This window comes from Synchiropus splendidus, chromosome 4 (assembly GCF_027744825.2).
Source record: "Synchiropus splendidus isolate RoL2022-P1 chromosome 4, RoL_Sspl_1.0, whole genome shotgun sequence".
Taxonomy (NCBI): Eukaryota; Metazoa; Chordata; class Actinopteri; order Syngnathiformes; family Callionymidae; genus Synchiropus; species Synchiropus splendidus.
Genome location: NC_071337.1, coordinates 21,970,253 through 21,984,532, shown reverse-complemented (window position 1 = coordinate 21,984,532; position 14,280 = coordinate 21,970,253). Strand labels below are relative to the sequence as shown.

At 41.4% G+C, this 14,280-nt stretch overlaps 1 protein-coding gene across 2 annotated transcripts in view; it reads left to right on the top strand.

Moving 5' to 3' along the window:
• Positions 1-14,280, top strand: part of ano2b (anoctamin 2b) — a 57,685-nt gene that overhangs the window by 24,338 nt on the left and 19,067 nt on the right. Inside the window, exons 10-22 of one of the 2 annotated variants that reach the window (XM_053862195.1) lie at positions 24-71; positions 364-428; positions 512-646; positions 1,742-1,902; positions 2,673-2,755; positions 3,101-3,181; positions 5,375-5,458; positions 10,378-10,452; positions 10,530-10,731; positions 11,757-11,868; positions 12,243-12,300; positions 12,666-12,766; positions 13,280-13,422. In XM_053862195.1, coding sequence (XP_053718170.1) covers positions 24-71; positions 364-428; positions 512-646; positions 1,742-1,902; positions 2,673-2,755; positions 3,101-3,181; positions 5,375-5,458; positions 10,378-10,452; positions 10,530-10,731; positions 11,757-11,868; positions 12,243-12,300; positions 12,666-12,766; positions 13,280-13,422 — 1,348 coding nt within the window. The remainder of the gene's footprint in view (positions 1-23; positions 72-363; positions 429-511; positions 647-1,741; positions 1,903-2,672; positions 2,756-3,100; positions 3,182-5,374; positions 5,459-10,377; positions 10,453-10,529; positions 10,732-11,756; positions 11,869-12,242; positions 12,301-12,665; positions 12,767-13,279; positions 13,423-14,280) is intronic. The other variant, XM_053862196.1, reaches the window with a different exon arrangement.

Sequence of the window (14,280 nt, the reverse complement as noted above, 5' to 3'; positions counted from 1 at the left end):
TTCTCTGTTTGTCTTATTTTCAGGGTGATTATGAAGTCATTGGGGACCTGGAGGAGCGGAACGACCGACAGGTACATCCTCGGTGATGCCTCACGTGTCCCACCTAGAGCTCTTTAGAAGCAGAATGTCCTTTGTAAATGACTTTCAGTCTGAAACATGTTTATCACTGAACCTTTTCAACGTTGACTCTGTCGTCTGTCAAACACAATAATGATTGTTGCTGATGTAAACAGGGTAAGCTGAATAGTTAATGGCCGTTTTCTCCTCACCTAAAACTTCCAAAAAATACTGTCCAAAATAAGTAAGTTGATATAGAAGCAACATGGACACTTGCTGACTTGCTGAATGTCTCTCTGTTGTCAGGTTCTCCATGAAGAGTGGGCCAGATACACTGCCTTCTACAAGTACCAGCCCATAGATCTAGTCAGGTATATTGAATTTTGCTCTTTTAATGGAAATTTGTCCCAAAATTCGCAAAGCATTTTCACTGAGTCTTTCAATCTTCGGATAGGAAGTACTTTGGCGAGAAGATTGGCCTTTACTTTGCGTGGCTTGGTGTCTACACTCAACTGCTGGTTCCTGCCTCAATCGTGGGAATCATTGTTTTTGGCTATGGGGTCGCCACCATGGACACGAATATACCCAGGTATACACACCTGTGCTTGCCTGTCAAATATGAACATCGCCAGTAGACGCTGATGCATTTTCTGTCTGTCTGCTCCCAACATATCTCAGTATAACTATATCAAGGAAACTTTAAGTAACTACGAAGCTGGTCTGGGGTTCCATGTGGCGATTTTTGAATTTTGAATCATGGAAGTTGTTTTGATTTAATGCTATGTTTGATAAAATCATTCGTATTCTGAAGCATGATCTGTTCAGTTTAGTAAATCTGTAGGTACAAAACAAAGCTGTACGACTGCCTCCTTTTTTAAGGATGCATATCTTCATGTACTCAGACCAGAGGTTTCCACTCCACTTACACACGTCCTGCCGGTGTTTCCACCCAGGCTGCACTCTGTCCACCCATGTTGTTTCATGATGAGGCCACTTTGTGAAACAGTAAAAAAGGAGGGGAATCTCTGAATAATAATACGTAGCGCCTACACTCACACTAGACTGGGAATGCCACGCTACCTGCTGGATCTGGCTTTAGTGCGGCTTGCGTGGGAAGAACACAGAAGGTACAGCTCTGTGTGTGTGTGTTAGTATGTCATCAAGCGAAATAGGGATCATTCAGCCCACAGGGACAAATTTTGAATTAGATTTTAATATACATGCTATGGATTCCCAAATAGGAAAAATGTTTACCATCTGAATGGTCTGATATGTCAGCGCTTGTTCAACATATATGTGAACGAGGACTGTGCCTTTTTGGCTTTCATGGAGCTGTATCCACAGTTTGCATTCACAAGTGTGCTGCTTTACTGTTACGGTCCCCAAAGAGCTGAGCCAGAAGGTTCAATAATACACTCTCAAATCTGTTTGCTTCCAACCCTCACCTCTTGAACAAAGCCACAGATGCAAACATTCAGTTTATGTGGTCATGTGGCTGTGGTCTCCAGTGCTTGTGTGACACCTATCTAGCTGGGGAATGGCTGTCACCGACCCAAGAATCCAGAGGTTAGACTCGACAGCATGGACTGATCTGATTTAATCATCACCAGTGCGAGTCGCATTTCTTCATCAGATGGTTGTCAATGATGCTGTCACCACGATTCCCCGGATCTCTCCCCTGCAGTCTGGAGATGTGTGACGAGCGTCTCAACTTCACCATGTGTCCTCTGTGTGACGGAGCCTGCGACTTCTGGCAGCTCAGCACCGCCTGTGGCACGGCCAAAGCCTCACACCTCTTCGACAACCCTGCCACCGTCTTCTTCGCCATCTTCATGTCACTGTGGGGTGAGGTGCAAACTGCGTGTGTGCATGTCTGTACTGTAGGGTTGAGCAGGGAGGGCACATCTGCATAAGCATAGTGCTGAGTAGAATAAGATGGATAACTACAATAGAGGCATTATTCCCCTTGTATTTCCTGAACAAGACATAATCATAAAACAGAAATAAAGCCACTGAAACAGTGGTTAATGCGCAGTTTGACTCCCTTCAACTTACAGCTCGGCCGGCAGCCTGGATGGAAAACTGAAGATGCACCAGGTGCTGCATGTTAATGTACCTATAATGAGATATGAACATCTGAGTGAGTGATATCAACAACCAGTTTTCCCCGCTCGCCCTGCATGTAAAGCTGAAGGACAAGTACAACTTTTGTGCTCGTATTTCAAAGTTGAGTGAAGACCAGTCCCTCACAAATGTCATGCCCCTTTCACTAAACCCTCACTAATATCACATGGATATCAAGATATATCTACCTCCACCACATGAATCAACATCACTCATTTGCCACTCATTTTGCCACTACTCACACAGCAGAGCTGTCTTCAAGCCACTATCCTCTGACGGTGGATATTGTTATTGTCGTGATAGTCTCTGAAAATAATCTCACGGTTGAAAGACAGCAGCTCAATTCACTATTTATTCCAAATTAAAGAAGAAATCTTTCTTGTGATCGTGAAGGTGGATGTGAACCTCTTGAAAAAACAGGGCGCTTCATGTCTTATTTTCCTCAAATTATATATGGAACAACAAATAACAATACTGTGTTTCCATGGCAGCGGTTTTGTTCCTGGAGCACTGGAAGCGACGCCAGATCAGTTTGAGCTTCAGTTGGGATTTAACAGGAATCGAGGAGGACGAGGTGAGAATATTGTTCATAGTCACGTCATCACAGTTACTTACTTTGCCACTTGGCCTGAACGCAGTATCATATATCTTCCAATTGTTGTTCAGAAGATTTAACTACATTTTTCCTCACAGACCAAGATAGTCCTCTGGATACAGGGTTTAGACTAAATATGCAAATGTAGTCAGCTTTGCCAGCTTATGTGCTTACTGTTTCACATTATAGCCTAAAGGTAACCAAATGTAAAGGAGGAATACTGTATGCGCATGATGGTTTGATCTGAATTACTTTCATGTGACTGTGTGAAGACAAACCATAAACACACTAGACCAAAGTGAATTCTTCATCTCTGTTCCCTAGGAACATCCCAGGCCCAGATATGAAACCATCCTCCTTCAGAAAACACAGAGGAAACAGCGACGCAAGACAAAAAAGAGCGAGGTGGGAGTCTCACACTTTTCTACCCCGAAATTCACCAAGATCTTGGATTTGTAAAGCTGTTCAGTGAGCAGCTTGCCAAGCGTATGGTGTTGTTTTTCCTCCTACCTTGTTGGCCTTTTCTCCCCAAAACATATAGTGTGAATGTGAGTCACTTAGCTTTGTATTTCAAAATGCTGCCAATAATTTCTGAATTGACACCCATCTCCACCAAGAACTTTCTTCTGAAATCTATGAAACAAAAATATAAAATCTAGTCAGTGAAGCTAATACTAATGGTTAGCCACTTTGCAAATATATAGCACATTTTAAGGGTCTGACAATGTTTTAGAACCAGTATCTGCCATAAAATGTAAAGACATTTCACATCACCATATTTTGCTGTTGTACTACTTTTGTTTTCCTTCTCCTTAACTACCTCATCACTTAAACCTTTGAAGTTAGCATTTTTTTTTTCCTAGATAAAGCTGGCTTTTAACTATTTGCTACGGTGAAACCCTAGCCTGAAGCTTCATCCAAAAAAAAAAAAAAAATTATCAAAAAAAAATAATAATAACGCATCAACCCTGTATTGACGACAAAACTACTTTGGCTGACATATACTGTTTTTCCAGTCAAAAAACGCATTATTAAGAAGGTAGAAAATAAGTTGCACTGGACCCCAAGTCACATTTTCAACGGCAATTTATTTTACAAAACACGATAAAGCTCCTCCTGCAAAGTTATTTGTATTCATCGTAATTTCTCATAATTGACCGACCATAAATAAGCAAGTAATAACTTAATAGCTAATATATATCCCCGATCTAAACTGTTACCGATTATTCTATTCTATGCAATTATATATACTAATGTGCCCTTCTATTTCCTGCAGTCCAAGCATCTTGTTTCTTCTTTTTCCCTTCTTTTGTGTGACCTGAGTTTTTTTGTGATAAGTGTGTGTGTTTTCTCAGAATCAGAATGACAAATTGCCAGGTCGACTTCAGTGTGATAATTTAATGACTGAGTGATCTAGATTCCTTCTGTAAATTGGGTCAGTCACACTGAGTCCTGTTGGCCCAAATACACTCTTGACACATCCAGACTGAGGCAGGAATGTATTTCCATAATATAACCTGTGTTCTTACCGTGTGTCACGCCTTCTGTGATTGGGGGGAGCAGCATTTCCATTTTAATTTAATCATTTGTGTTCCTGAGTAATGATTTATGACCAGCAGGATCATAGCTAGATGGTTCTTCAGGATTTCCCTCCAGGACCCATTCTGTTTGACGAGGAACCACCTGAGTCTTCCAGCTAATATTAGTTATTTCTCAGGCTCCTTTTGTGATTCATGGCAATCGAATGAAAGAATGCAAGATAAGCAAAATAAGTGAGTTACTGTCACTGTCAATGAGTATAGATCCATTACATCATATTTTTCTCCAAATTCCGTTGTGTTTTGGCTTGTAAACAACTAATGTTAACAACTTAAAATTTAATACAAATCTTCTTACATTTATTGAGGTCAACACATTTTTAGTCATTTTTTGTGATACCCTTTAAATAAGTCACTCTTTTTTTATTAGAAAACTTCCATACTTCAGCAGGCTCTGTGGAGTTTGGTTCTGCTTGTTGAATGGGACAAGAAGTCCTCTGTTGAGGTTGTTTGATTGTGCGATTGCTCTTATGCACCGATCCACTCCCTAATAACTATCAGTTAACGGAACATTTCCAACAAAGAAGCTGTTGCTGCTGTTGTGACTGTGTTGAATGCACCATGAGTGTCTGCTCCTGTGAGGCTGTGACGCTGAAAACTGTGCTGGCGTCAACATTAAAGGGTGGATAATACTAGCGTCCCCAGCTCTGTGTTTATAGGGTTGAGCTCTATTGCTGACAGAGGAACACAGCCGCTCTCTCATGGCCACATTTTTAAAGAGGAGCGGACTCAGTCTGTGTAGGGAGCTTGTTGGAGGAAGACTCTTAGAAATGACAACCATTGAAGTTGACTGACGTGTTAAAAGGAGTATATAAATAGAATATGCACCAGACAGGTGAGCAGCCTGTGACAGGAAAATATTTCTGAACTCATGTTAACCCACTAGAGATCATTGAAACACAAAACCTGCAGTGCCATCATTGTCTCGCTGTACAATTCAGACTAAGACACTTCATAGTTTACATGTTTTGTGGCGTTCACGTGTGTGTGTGTGTTGCAGACAGTGAAGCGGGAGGACGGGGCAGCGACAGGGAAGGACAGATGGAGACAAAAACTACTGTCAGCCATGTCTGCAGGAACTCCGGTAACCCCCCTTCCTTACCTCTCCCCGGCTCTTCCTTGTTTCTCTCCCAACATTTCCATTCCCACTTCCCTTCCCTCCTTGTGTCTCCGTCCCTGCCTCTTCCTCTGCCCACTGCAGGCTGCTGCTCTGTCCTTCTCTTCCTGTCCCGCTCTCTGGCTGCTACACTTCACAGGTATCATGTTTGTGTATTAGCATACGTTGACCATGTGAGTATAATTCATGGAAAAACAGTCAATATTGCCTGACTTCTTCCGCTGTTTGTTCATGTTTAATACGCAGAGGAAACACTGTTCTTAATGTTCACATTACACAAAAGTATATTGTGAACATTTATTCAACACATTTTTGTGGATTTTTATTTTTATTCTAGTTCAAATAAATATTGCGAAAAGTGTTTATCCCGATAACAGTGCATGTAATTGTATTCTCTGCTATATTATCTAATGATAGTGGCTTCATTTTAAACTGCATATTTACTGGTTACCATTATTATATATCATTATTTTTTTTTAAATATTGAATTAAGTTCAAATTGGCATGTAATGTGTACGTTTAATAATGATGAAAGAAAATAAGAAAACCCAGTTAAATGTTTCCATAGAATGTGTAATAAGTGTTATTAAATGACAAACTGAAGAATATTACATAATAATGCAGTACAAAATTCATGTCAAGGTAGTTCACATTCAAGTACACATATTCACTTCCCCTCTTGTCTAGCTGCATGAAAATGGACTTTTCATTATAAACATCCAAAGAGAGCCGAAAAGCAGAGGAGACAAATTATAGGATGAAGAAACAATCACTTGGAGTGATGGTGTGATGGAGACTGAGGGAGGGCAGCTGAGTGGGAGCAATGCATGCTGGGCCGGAAGCCAGGGGTAAGATTAGTGACCGTCACTATGGCGACAGCAGAACACATGCTCACTCTTTCACTGCAATTGTTTCATTTTCGCAAGTATGAAATTGAAAACACGACCATCCATGTTCAAGACAATGATTTATAAAATAAAGTTTTATATTCAAATATTACATTAGATGTCACTATGCTTGTAAAAACTGAAAAATCTTGTGCAGTTGTGCCTGTGCCATCTGTGTGTGTTTGTGTTGATATACTCGTGGGGACCAGTTCTAGGAAACACGCCTCCTTATGGGGAGCTTGTGCTGTTTCTAAGTCCACAGGATTGGGGGAGAAGAACGACGGAGAACAGGCACAGACACGCTGTAAAAACAAATGAGATATATCAGAAAGAACTCACAAACTCAAAGCGCATGTCAAAATGTCCACGGTCAGGAGAGAAATCATCCACGACATGAGTACGGGCACAGAGGCTCATACCAGGGTGAGCACAAGCAACAAACTGACGCCGGTTGTCCTCTGGCCGGCGCTCAAGGGGTGATCACATGATCAAGCTCAGGTGTGTCTGTGACACCTGTATGGCGGGAAGAAGACCCCCAATCCTGGAAGAGGGGAGGAGAGAAGGGCGGGAGCAGGAAGCTGTCCAAAACAATATGACCAGACGGAGGGGGTTCGAGACAGGTTGGGTTTAGATGAGCGGCTGGAGAAGGTCCCCACAAAACATAAAAACATAACATCTGTGTGTATATCTATCCTAGTGAGATCCAGTTTGGGGGAAAACACCCCCTTGTGTCGGACCCCACGAGGTTAAGCCTCGATTTGAGGATGAAGACTTCAAAATAACTGGGTCATTATAATTAGGTTTCAGTTTGGTTCAGAGTCCTGGTTCAGGTTAGCCATGTGCTTTGGATGGTTAGGTTCAGGGTGAGAGAAGCTCTGGGGGAAGCTTTATGGCGCTGAGTGGTCCCCACAAAGATGGTGTGACGAACCAGCGTGTGTGTGTGTTCTTGTACTTCTATCGCTGTGACAACCTGTATGGGCTTTTAATCACAAAGTGAGGACAGTTTGGCCGGTCCTCACTTTGTCAAGCTTCATTTTTAGGGTTAAAACGACAAAATAGCTTGGTTATTATACTTGGGTTTTAGTTTGGTTAAGCCTAAAGGTTAAGTTTAGTCATTTCTTTTAGATGGTAAGGTTTAGGCTGAGAGGCTGAGGAAAACATTATGATAATGTATGCCAATAACAGTCCTCACTAAGATAAGAAGACAAATATGTGTGTGTGTGTGTGCGTGTGTGTGCGTGTGTGAGTGTGTGTGTGTGCGCGCGTGTGTGTGTGTGTGTGTGTGATCTGATAGTTTGTCTTAGGGGCTTTGGGGCTCCGTGACGTGCATAAATGTAGCATAAATAAAAAGGATTATGGCATCTGAAGAATTCACAGTTACACTTCAGATTAAGGAACATATATTACCATAAATAAAGTACTCAGTATAATTGCCTGTAATGAATCATTGTAAAGTATTGACTAGCATCTTGCTAAGCTTGACAATATTGTACCTGGGAATGGTTACAGATTAATTGTAAACAACACCATAATAACAGATTTATTTACAGTGAAATTGTCCACCGATGTTTCATTTTCTCAACATTTTACAGTCAGTCATCTTAAAAGCTCACCCCGTTTGATTGACATGCACATCACTCTCAGATATAAACAGGCTTCAAAAATATGATGTGATCTGTCATGCACGTATTAAAATGAAGGATTTGCACTACATCAGATGAAATGAAAAAATATCGAGATTTCTGAAATATTCCAAAGAAATTACAAGTGTGAAATTCTCATAGTAAACTGTAACCATCGTGGTTCGCATACAGGTGACCTTTCATCCACACACCAGCTTCTCACTGTAGCTAACCAAGTTTAGAAAAGACCTCATAGTTAGAAGGGAATGACCAGAACAATAATACACCAGAAACACATGTGATACTGAATGAGTATGCAACTCTGGTTTACTTACTGTTTTTTTTCCTTTAAATTCATGCTTATAATAATTTTGTAAAAGTTTTACAAATAGCTTTAACTGATCATTAATTCTGCGGAATAGAGGAAAACAAATAAAGGAAACGTCTGCAGGTTAGTTAGTCAACTGTGTTATTTTTAAAAAATGAAGTGTTTAAACATCATGGAATTGTGAAATAAATGACGTCAATAGTTCTCCTGAGCTAGGGCGACAGACGCGGCCATCTGGAACACTGTGTTTCAGGGGAAGCCAGTAGCTTGGGCGGCTGGTCAGGTTGCCGCCTCCTCCCAGTGAGGTATTCTGGTGTATATCCCACGCAGTTGAGTCTTTGAGTTGAACACCGGAGATATTGACGCCTGAGTGAGCGCTTTAAAGGCCAAATAGGTGCCATTAACATTTTGGCACTTTGTTTTGGCCTTTTTGTCTTGACCTGCAGTTCACCATTACAGTTGAGATAGTCAAAACAATGGGTTATAAATGCAAAAATTAAAGGAATGTTTTTGTTTGTTTATTAACATATGTAACATCAGTAAACAATGCCAATCATATTTAAAAGTATATACTTATTATGTCTTATACTGAGATTAGAGTGGGTCAGTACTTGTCTATTGGGTTGCCTTCATCTGAAACATTGAGGAGAAAAAAACTAAAAGCATATCAAGACCTCCAAAACAAAGCCAGTGGGTCACATGACCTTTGAACAAGGACGCCCGGTTTGATAAGAGTTTCTAGGAAAACACAATTACCGATGAGAAACAGACAGGAGGAAGAAATGGAGCGTGACAGGGAAGTGAAGATTGAGGCTGATACTGGGTATGTAGATTGTTGATCGTCCCTCAGTGGAGGCTTCATGCCAAATATAACAGGCGACCCCGTTTCCTAGATAGTTGTCCTGATCGGCTATCAGCACACACACACACACACACACAACCCAAGGTGAATTTGTCCTCCAGTTCGATCCCTCTGGTCTGTCGTCTCATGACTTTCTTGTTTTATAATTTCTTCACTTCTGTCCTCCATCTCTTTATGCTTCAAAATCCAAAAACTGCTTTTAGAGTTGACTGTGATTTAGACGTTTTTAATGACACTAAACGTTTCATATTGCGAATATATGATGAATTGAATGGGATTGGTGTTTGTTGGCGAGTCACTTTAATAACTATATGAATGTGCTTGACATTAGAAAATGATTTGAAAATGAATAAGAAACAAGTGTAACTCTTTCACCTTTCATGTTGAGTTGTTTTGATTCCTGATTCATGTTCATAAAGTTCTTCACGTGTGGCAGAAGTGTCTAATATAAGATTGATAAATGGCGGGTTTTTCTCTCAGCCCCCACCCCGACCCCGACCCTGACACCCCTTTTTCCCTACAGTAAATTCAGTATCATATGAACAAGAAGTCAGAACAGACGATTTGAAGATTGTCCACTAGATGGCGCTGCTGGTCAATCTAAGTGAAAGGTCGTCGGTTTGCCTGCAGATGGTGATCGCGGTGCCCTCTTGTCCAGGGTTTGCCGGCCGCCCTGTGTGGCTGGGATACTGGCCTCCTCGTAGTGATACATCACTGTCGAGATCCTTTGACGGGTTGATGACACCTCCTTAAATTTAACTTCAGCCTGTCGTCAGCAAGAGATTCATGAGAACAGCAGCAGAAAGGAGACAGTTTGGTTTCTCAGGACCTTCACCTTTTTTTCTTGAGATTGTAAAGTTGGATTTAAGTTACTGTTATGGCTTTGCAAACGATTTCCTGAGTTCTCGCCCAAGTCTTTGATGGATGTTGGTCATGTGACTGTGTCTGAATCCCAGCATGTGCCAGTCGTGTCTGAGGAATTCCACATGTCATGTGTTATTAATAATAAGCATTGGAATACAGATACTATAAAATAGTATTTATCAACTCAGCAATATTTTAAGATGGTGACCTTGACTATGATTATGAACCTGGGATCCTCATGTATTTTTGTTGAGTGAAATATAATAAAAATAACGTGTTTTTAGCAGCCATGCCGACTCATAGTTCGTTCGGTTTGTCTGCAGCCTAGAGCCGACAAGCTGACCTGCAGAGATCGCCTCCCCGGATACTTCATCAACGTCTCCTCCATCCTCTTCATGGTGACACCTTGCTCTTTCTAAACCTACGATCCACAACACTTGTTCAACCGTCCTGAAGCGTCTCTTGTTGCCCCCAGTTTGGACTGACGTTCTCTGCGGTGTTCGGCATCATCATCTACCGAATCACCGTGTCGGCCCTGATGGCCATGAGCCCTGATCCAGAGACCAAGTCCAATGTGCGGGTGACGGTCACGGCTACTGCCGTCATCATCAACCTGGTGGTGATCCTCATTCTTGACGAGATCTACGGAGCAGTGGCTGTCTGGCTCACTGAGCTGGGTGAGCGCCACTTCATCAAAACACAAAGATGACTTTATAGTGGGATGAGACAAACCAATCACAGGGCGTCGCCAGGTTCCTCGGGATGAAAAATCACCGAAGTTGCTGAACTTGAATCTGAATCTTAGCTCGCCTGAATTCTTAGGGAAAATTGGTGTTGACTGAAGGTAAAGTAGTTAAGTTTGTTATGAGGGGAGAATGCTCTTCCTCTTCATCATGTCAGGCAGTTTGGTGTTGAAACTTTAATGCTTTCATGCTTCAGTGGTTCCATCAGTCATCTCTGGAGGTTTTTAGGCTTCTTTGGCATTCAAACCTCCGAAACATGGAAACTGTGCGAGTGTGCAGGACGTCCAGGATGTTGCTGAACCTACTTCCACCGGAGTGTTCTGGTTCCCTGTTTGTTATTCAACTCCTACTGATGCATTCACGATTCTGGAGACACAGCTGCGCAGTGCCAGCTTGTGATTTAAACACGACAACAAACACAGGTCCTGGTGTTTGACATCACTCGCCAACTGAGCACAAATGGTTCAAATGACTGCCATTTCTGCACAAACAGACCGTCAAACCAACACAACATGGTGCTGTGACCCTCAACAAACAGCACCCTTGGGAAATGTTAAGCTATTTTTAAACAAATTAAATATTTTTTTAATCTTCATTTATCATGCTTATGTTATTATGAATTACCAGATAAATGTTATAATGATTATTTGGATATTTTGTAATTAGTGCACAGGTGCGCATGTTTGGTGAAATACCGCCACCTACTGGCAAAGATGACTGGAATTTTTTTTTTTTTTTTTTAGCCAGAAATTTGAAGGCAATAAATGAAGTAGAATAAAAAAGAAATATAAATAAAACAATAAAATTACAAGTGAAAAAACAAATATTTCAAAGGCCTGACAGTTAATATAATTGTGCAGGTGCCTTGTCCATAGATATCTGGTCTGGCTAGGAATTTGTCTTCCAAGTGACACAAGTTGGCATTGAAGGACTGACAGCTTAATGTATTCTTTTTTCAGAAATCCCTAAAACTGAAACAAATTTTGAGGAGCGACTCATCCTGAAGGCTTTCTTGCTGAAGTTCATGAATGCGTACGCACCGATCTTCTACGTGGCGTTCTTCAAGGGACGGTACGTCTCACTCATTCACTTAGTGTATATATATATATATATATATATATATATATATATATATATATATATCTGAATCTTAATTCCGCTACAAAGTTATTGATTGATGCAAGTTTATTTTCTCAAAAACTAGTGTTTTTTTAACCATCAATGAAAATATTTGGGTTTTCTTCCCCAATTGGCCAAAAATAAACCTGTGTGACTGATAAATTCTTTCAGGTTCTCTAAGTTTTCACACCAGCTTGGACGCTTGCAAAATGTTATTAGTTAAAACAATCAAACAATTCCCCTCAGTGGTGCTGCTCTTTGCTGCACTACACACGTGTGTGTATCAAAAACGCCTTGCACACATGTAAACGTCATTTTTTTTCCAGGTTCGCAGGCCGACCAGGAAACTATGTTTATGTCTTTAACGACTTTCGTATGGAGGAGGTGAGTATGCATTCCTGTTTAAAGATTTTAGAATTTTGTTGGTTGAAAAATGATTCTGTTTGCTCAAAATTGATATCAAATCATTAATATTCACATGGCTGCGTTGGTAATGTGAATCGGCGGCCTTGGATTCTTTGTGTTTGCCATGTTCAACACCCATGACGGCTCACATGGATCAAAGTGGGAACCACTGTGTGCGTTCACTACTTCCTACTTGAACCAGCACGACTATGAACGACTCCAGTGCCACTTTCCTTTAATCCTTTGATCACCTTCCAAACAGTTCTGGTTGAACAGCATGTTGAACATTGAATTTAAACATGGTGTAATGATAGAAATACAAAATGTCTGCGTGTCCTCCTCAGTGTGCTCCGGGCGGCTGCCTCATCGAGTTGTGCATTCAGCTCAGCATCATCATGCTCGGGAAGCAGCTGATCCAGAACAACATTTTTGAGATCGGAATTCCGTAAGTCCAGTGTGTTTATGACATTATCTACGGCGATTTGTGCGACCAAACCATCTGATGTCTTCATATTTTGGGCCAAATCCTATGATCTTTGAACAAACACGGCTCTATTCTACAAGAGCGGGTTATGAACTCAGAAACTCCTCTGCTGTGTGAAGATGTGCTGTGCGGTTCAGGATTCCGGCCTGGGACAACATTCCTCTCATGTCAGCACATGGATGCGTCATTTTGTGTGAGCGGTGTGCTTTTACATGCAAATCCAGCAGGTCACAGGTCAGCTGTGTTTATTACAACTGTCACACAAGCACCTACAGTCTAACACTTGCTTTCAGCCCCTGACCTGCTAAATCTGGAAGTCATTTTGGCTCCCTGTCGGGCCTGCGTTCCTATCTTTTGCTTATCAGCGGCTTGATCGTCCTCATCTTCAACAAAATGACCACACTGTTGCAGTTCAGAAGGAGTCCTACACAACACAGATGCTCATATTCCGCTCGTCTTCCTTCACCCTGACAGGAAACTCAAGAAGCTGGTTCGTGCTTTGAAAGATAAAGGTCGAGCGGTGGAGGAGAAGGAGGACGAAAGACCCCCGAAGCAGTGGAACTTGGACTATCCTCTGGCTCCTTTTGAAGGCCTCACTCCAGAGTACATGGAAATGAGTGAGTTGTGTGCTATAACTACCATTTAGAGAGCCCTTCAGTTTCATCTGCTCAACTGATGGTCATGGTTGGGGGTCACTTATCAGAAAAGAAGGCCAATTGATCCTGAAATGTTTTGACACATCTCGTAAACAGTGAGGTTCACCAGCAGCTGGTATGTTCATCTGAGGATTTGACCCGGTGGGCTGCAGGGCTTATCCGAGGTCCATCTTCAGTACTTCATCTACAGTTAGCACATCTGTCTGTAAACTTTCAAAAGGTCACTGAAGTTTGGCTTCAGGTTCCTCTACCGGCTTGCTGAGTGTCTCGTCCTGAAGCATGTTTAGGTCTGTTCCTAACCCTTCTCAGGGTGCTGCTAATGTTAACTTCAACAACTGGCTGTCCGCCATCTTGATTCCCCCCGCAGGTCCATTAAAAAGTGTTGTGATCTTAAAAGGCTTGGTCTCTTATGAGGCTCATTTCAGATGTTTAGGGACACTCATGCAAAGGGGTGCAGTTGGGCAGCTCTTGGCTGTAGCTTTAGGGAACATCATTACTGCATTGTGGCTGCTGTGGACGACACTCTCGCAGACCTCTGTGATTGACATTCGAGTGAGAGAGTTTTGTTGTTTATTAACAACTTTGTTTAAGCGGCTTTAAATCAGAATCAGCTTTATTGCCAAGGTCAGTGAGGAGCCCACCAACTAAGGATAAGGATAAGGATAAGGATAAGAATAAGAATAAGAATAAGAATAAGAATAAGAATAAGAATAAGAATAAGAATAAGAATAAGAATAAGAATAAGAATAAGAATAAGAATAAAGTGCTGTCTACAAAAGAAGGAAAATAAAATAAAATGAAATAAAATAACCCCATGTC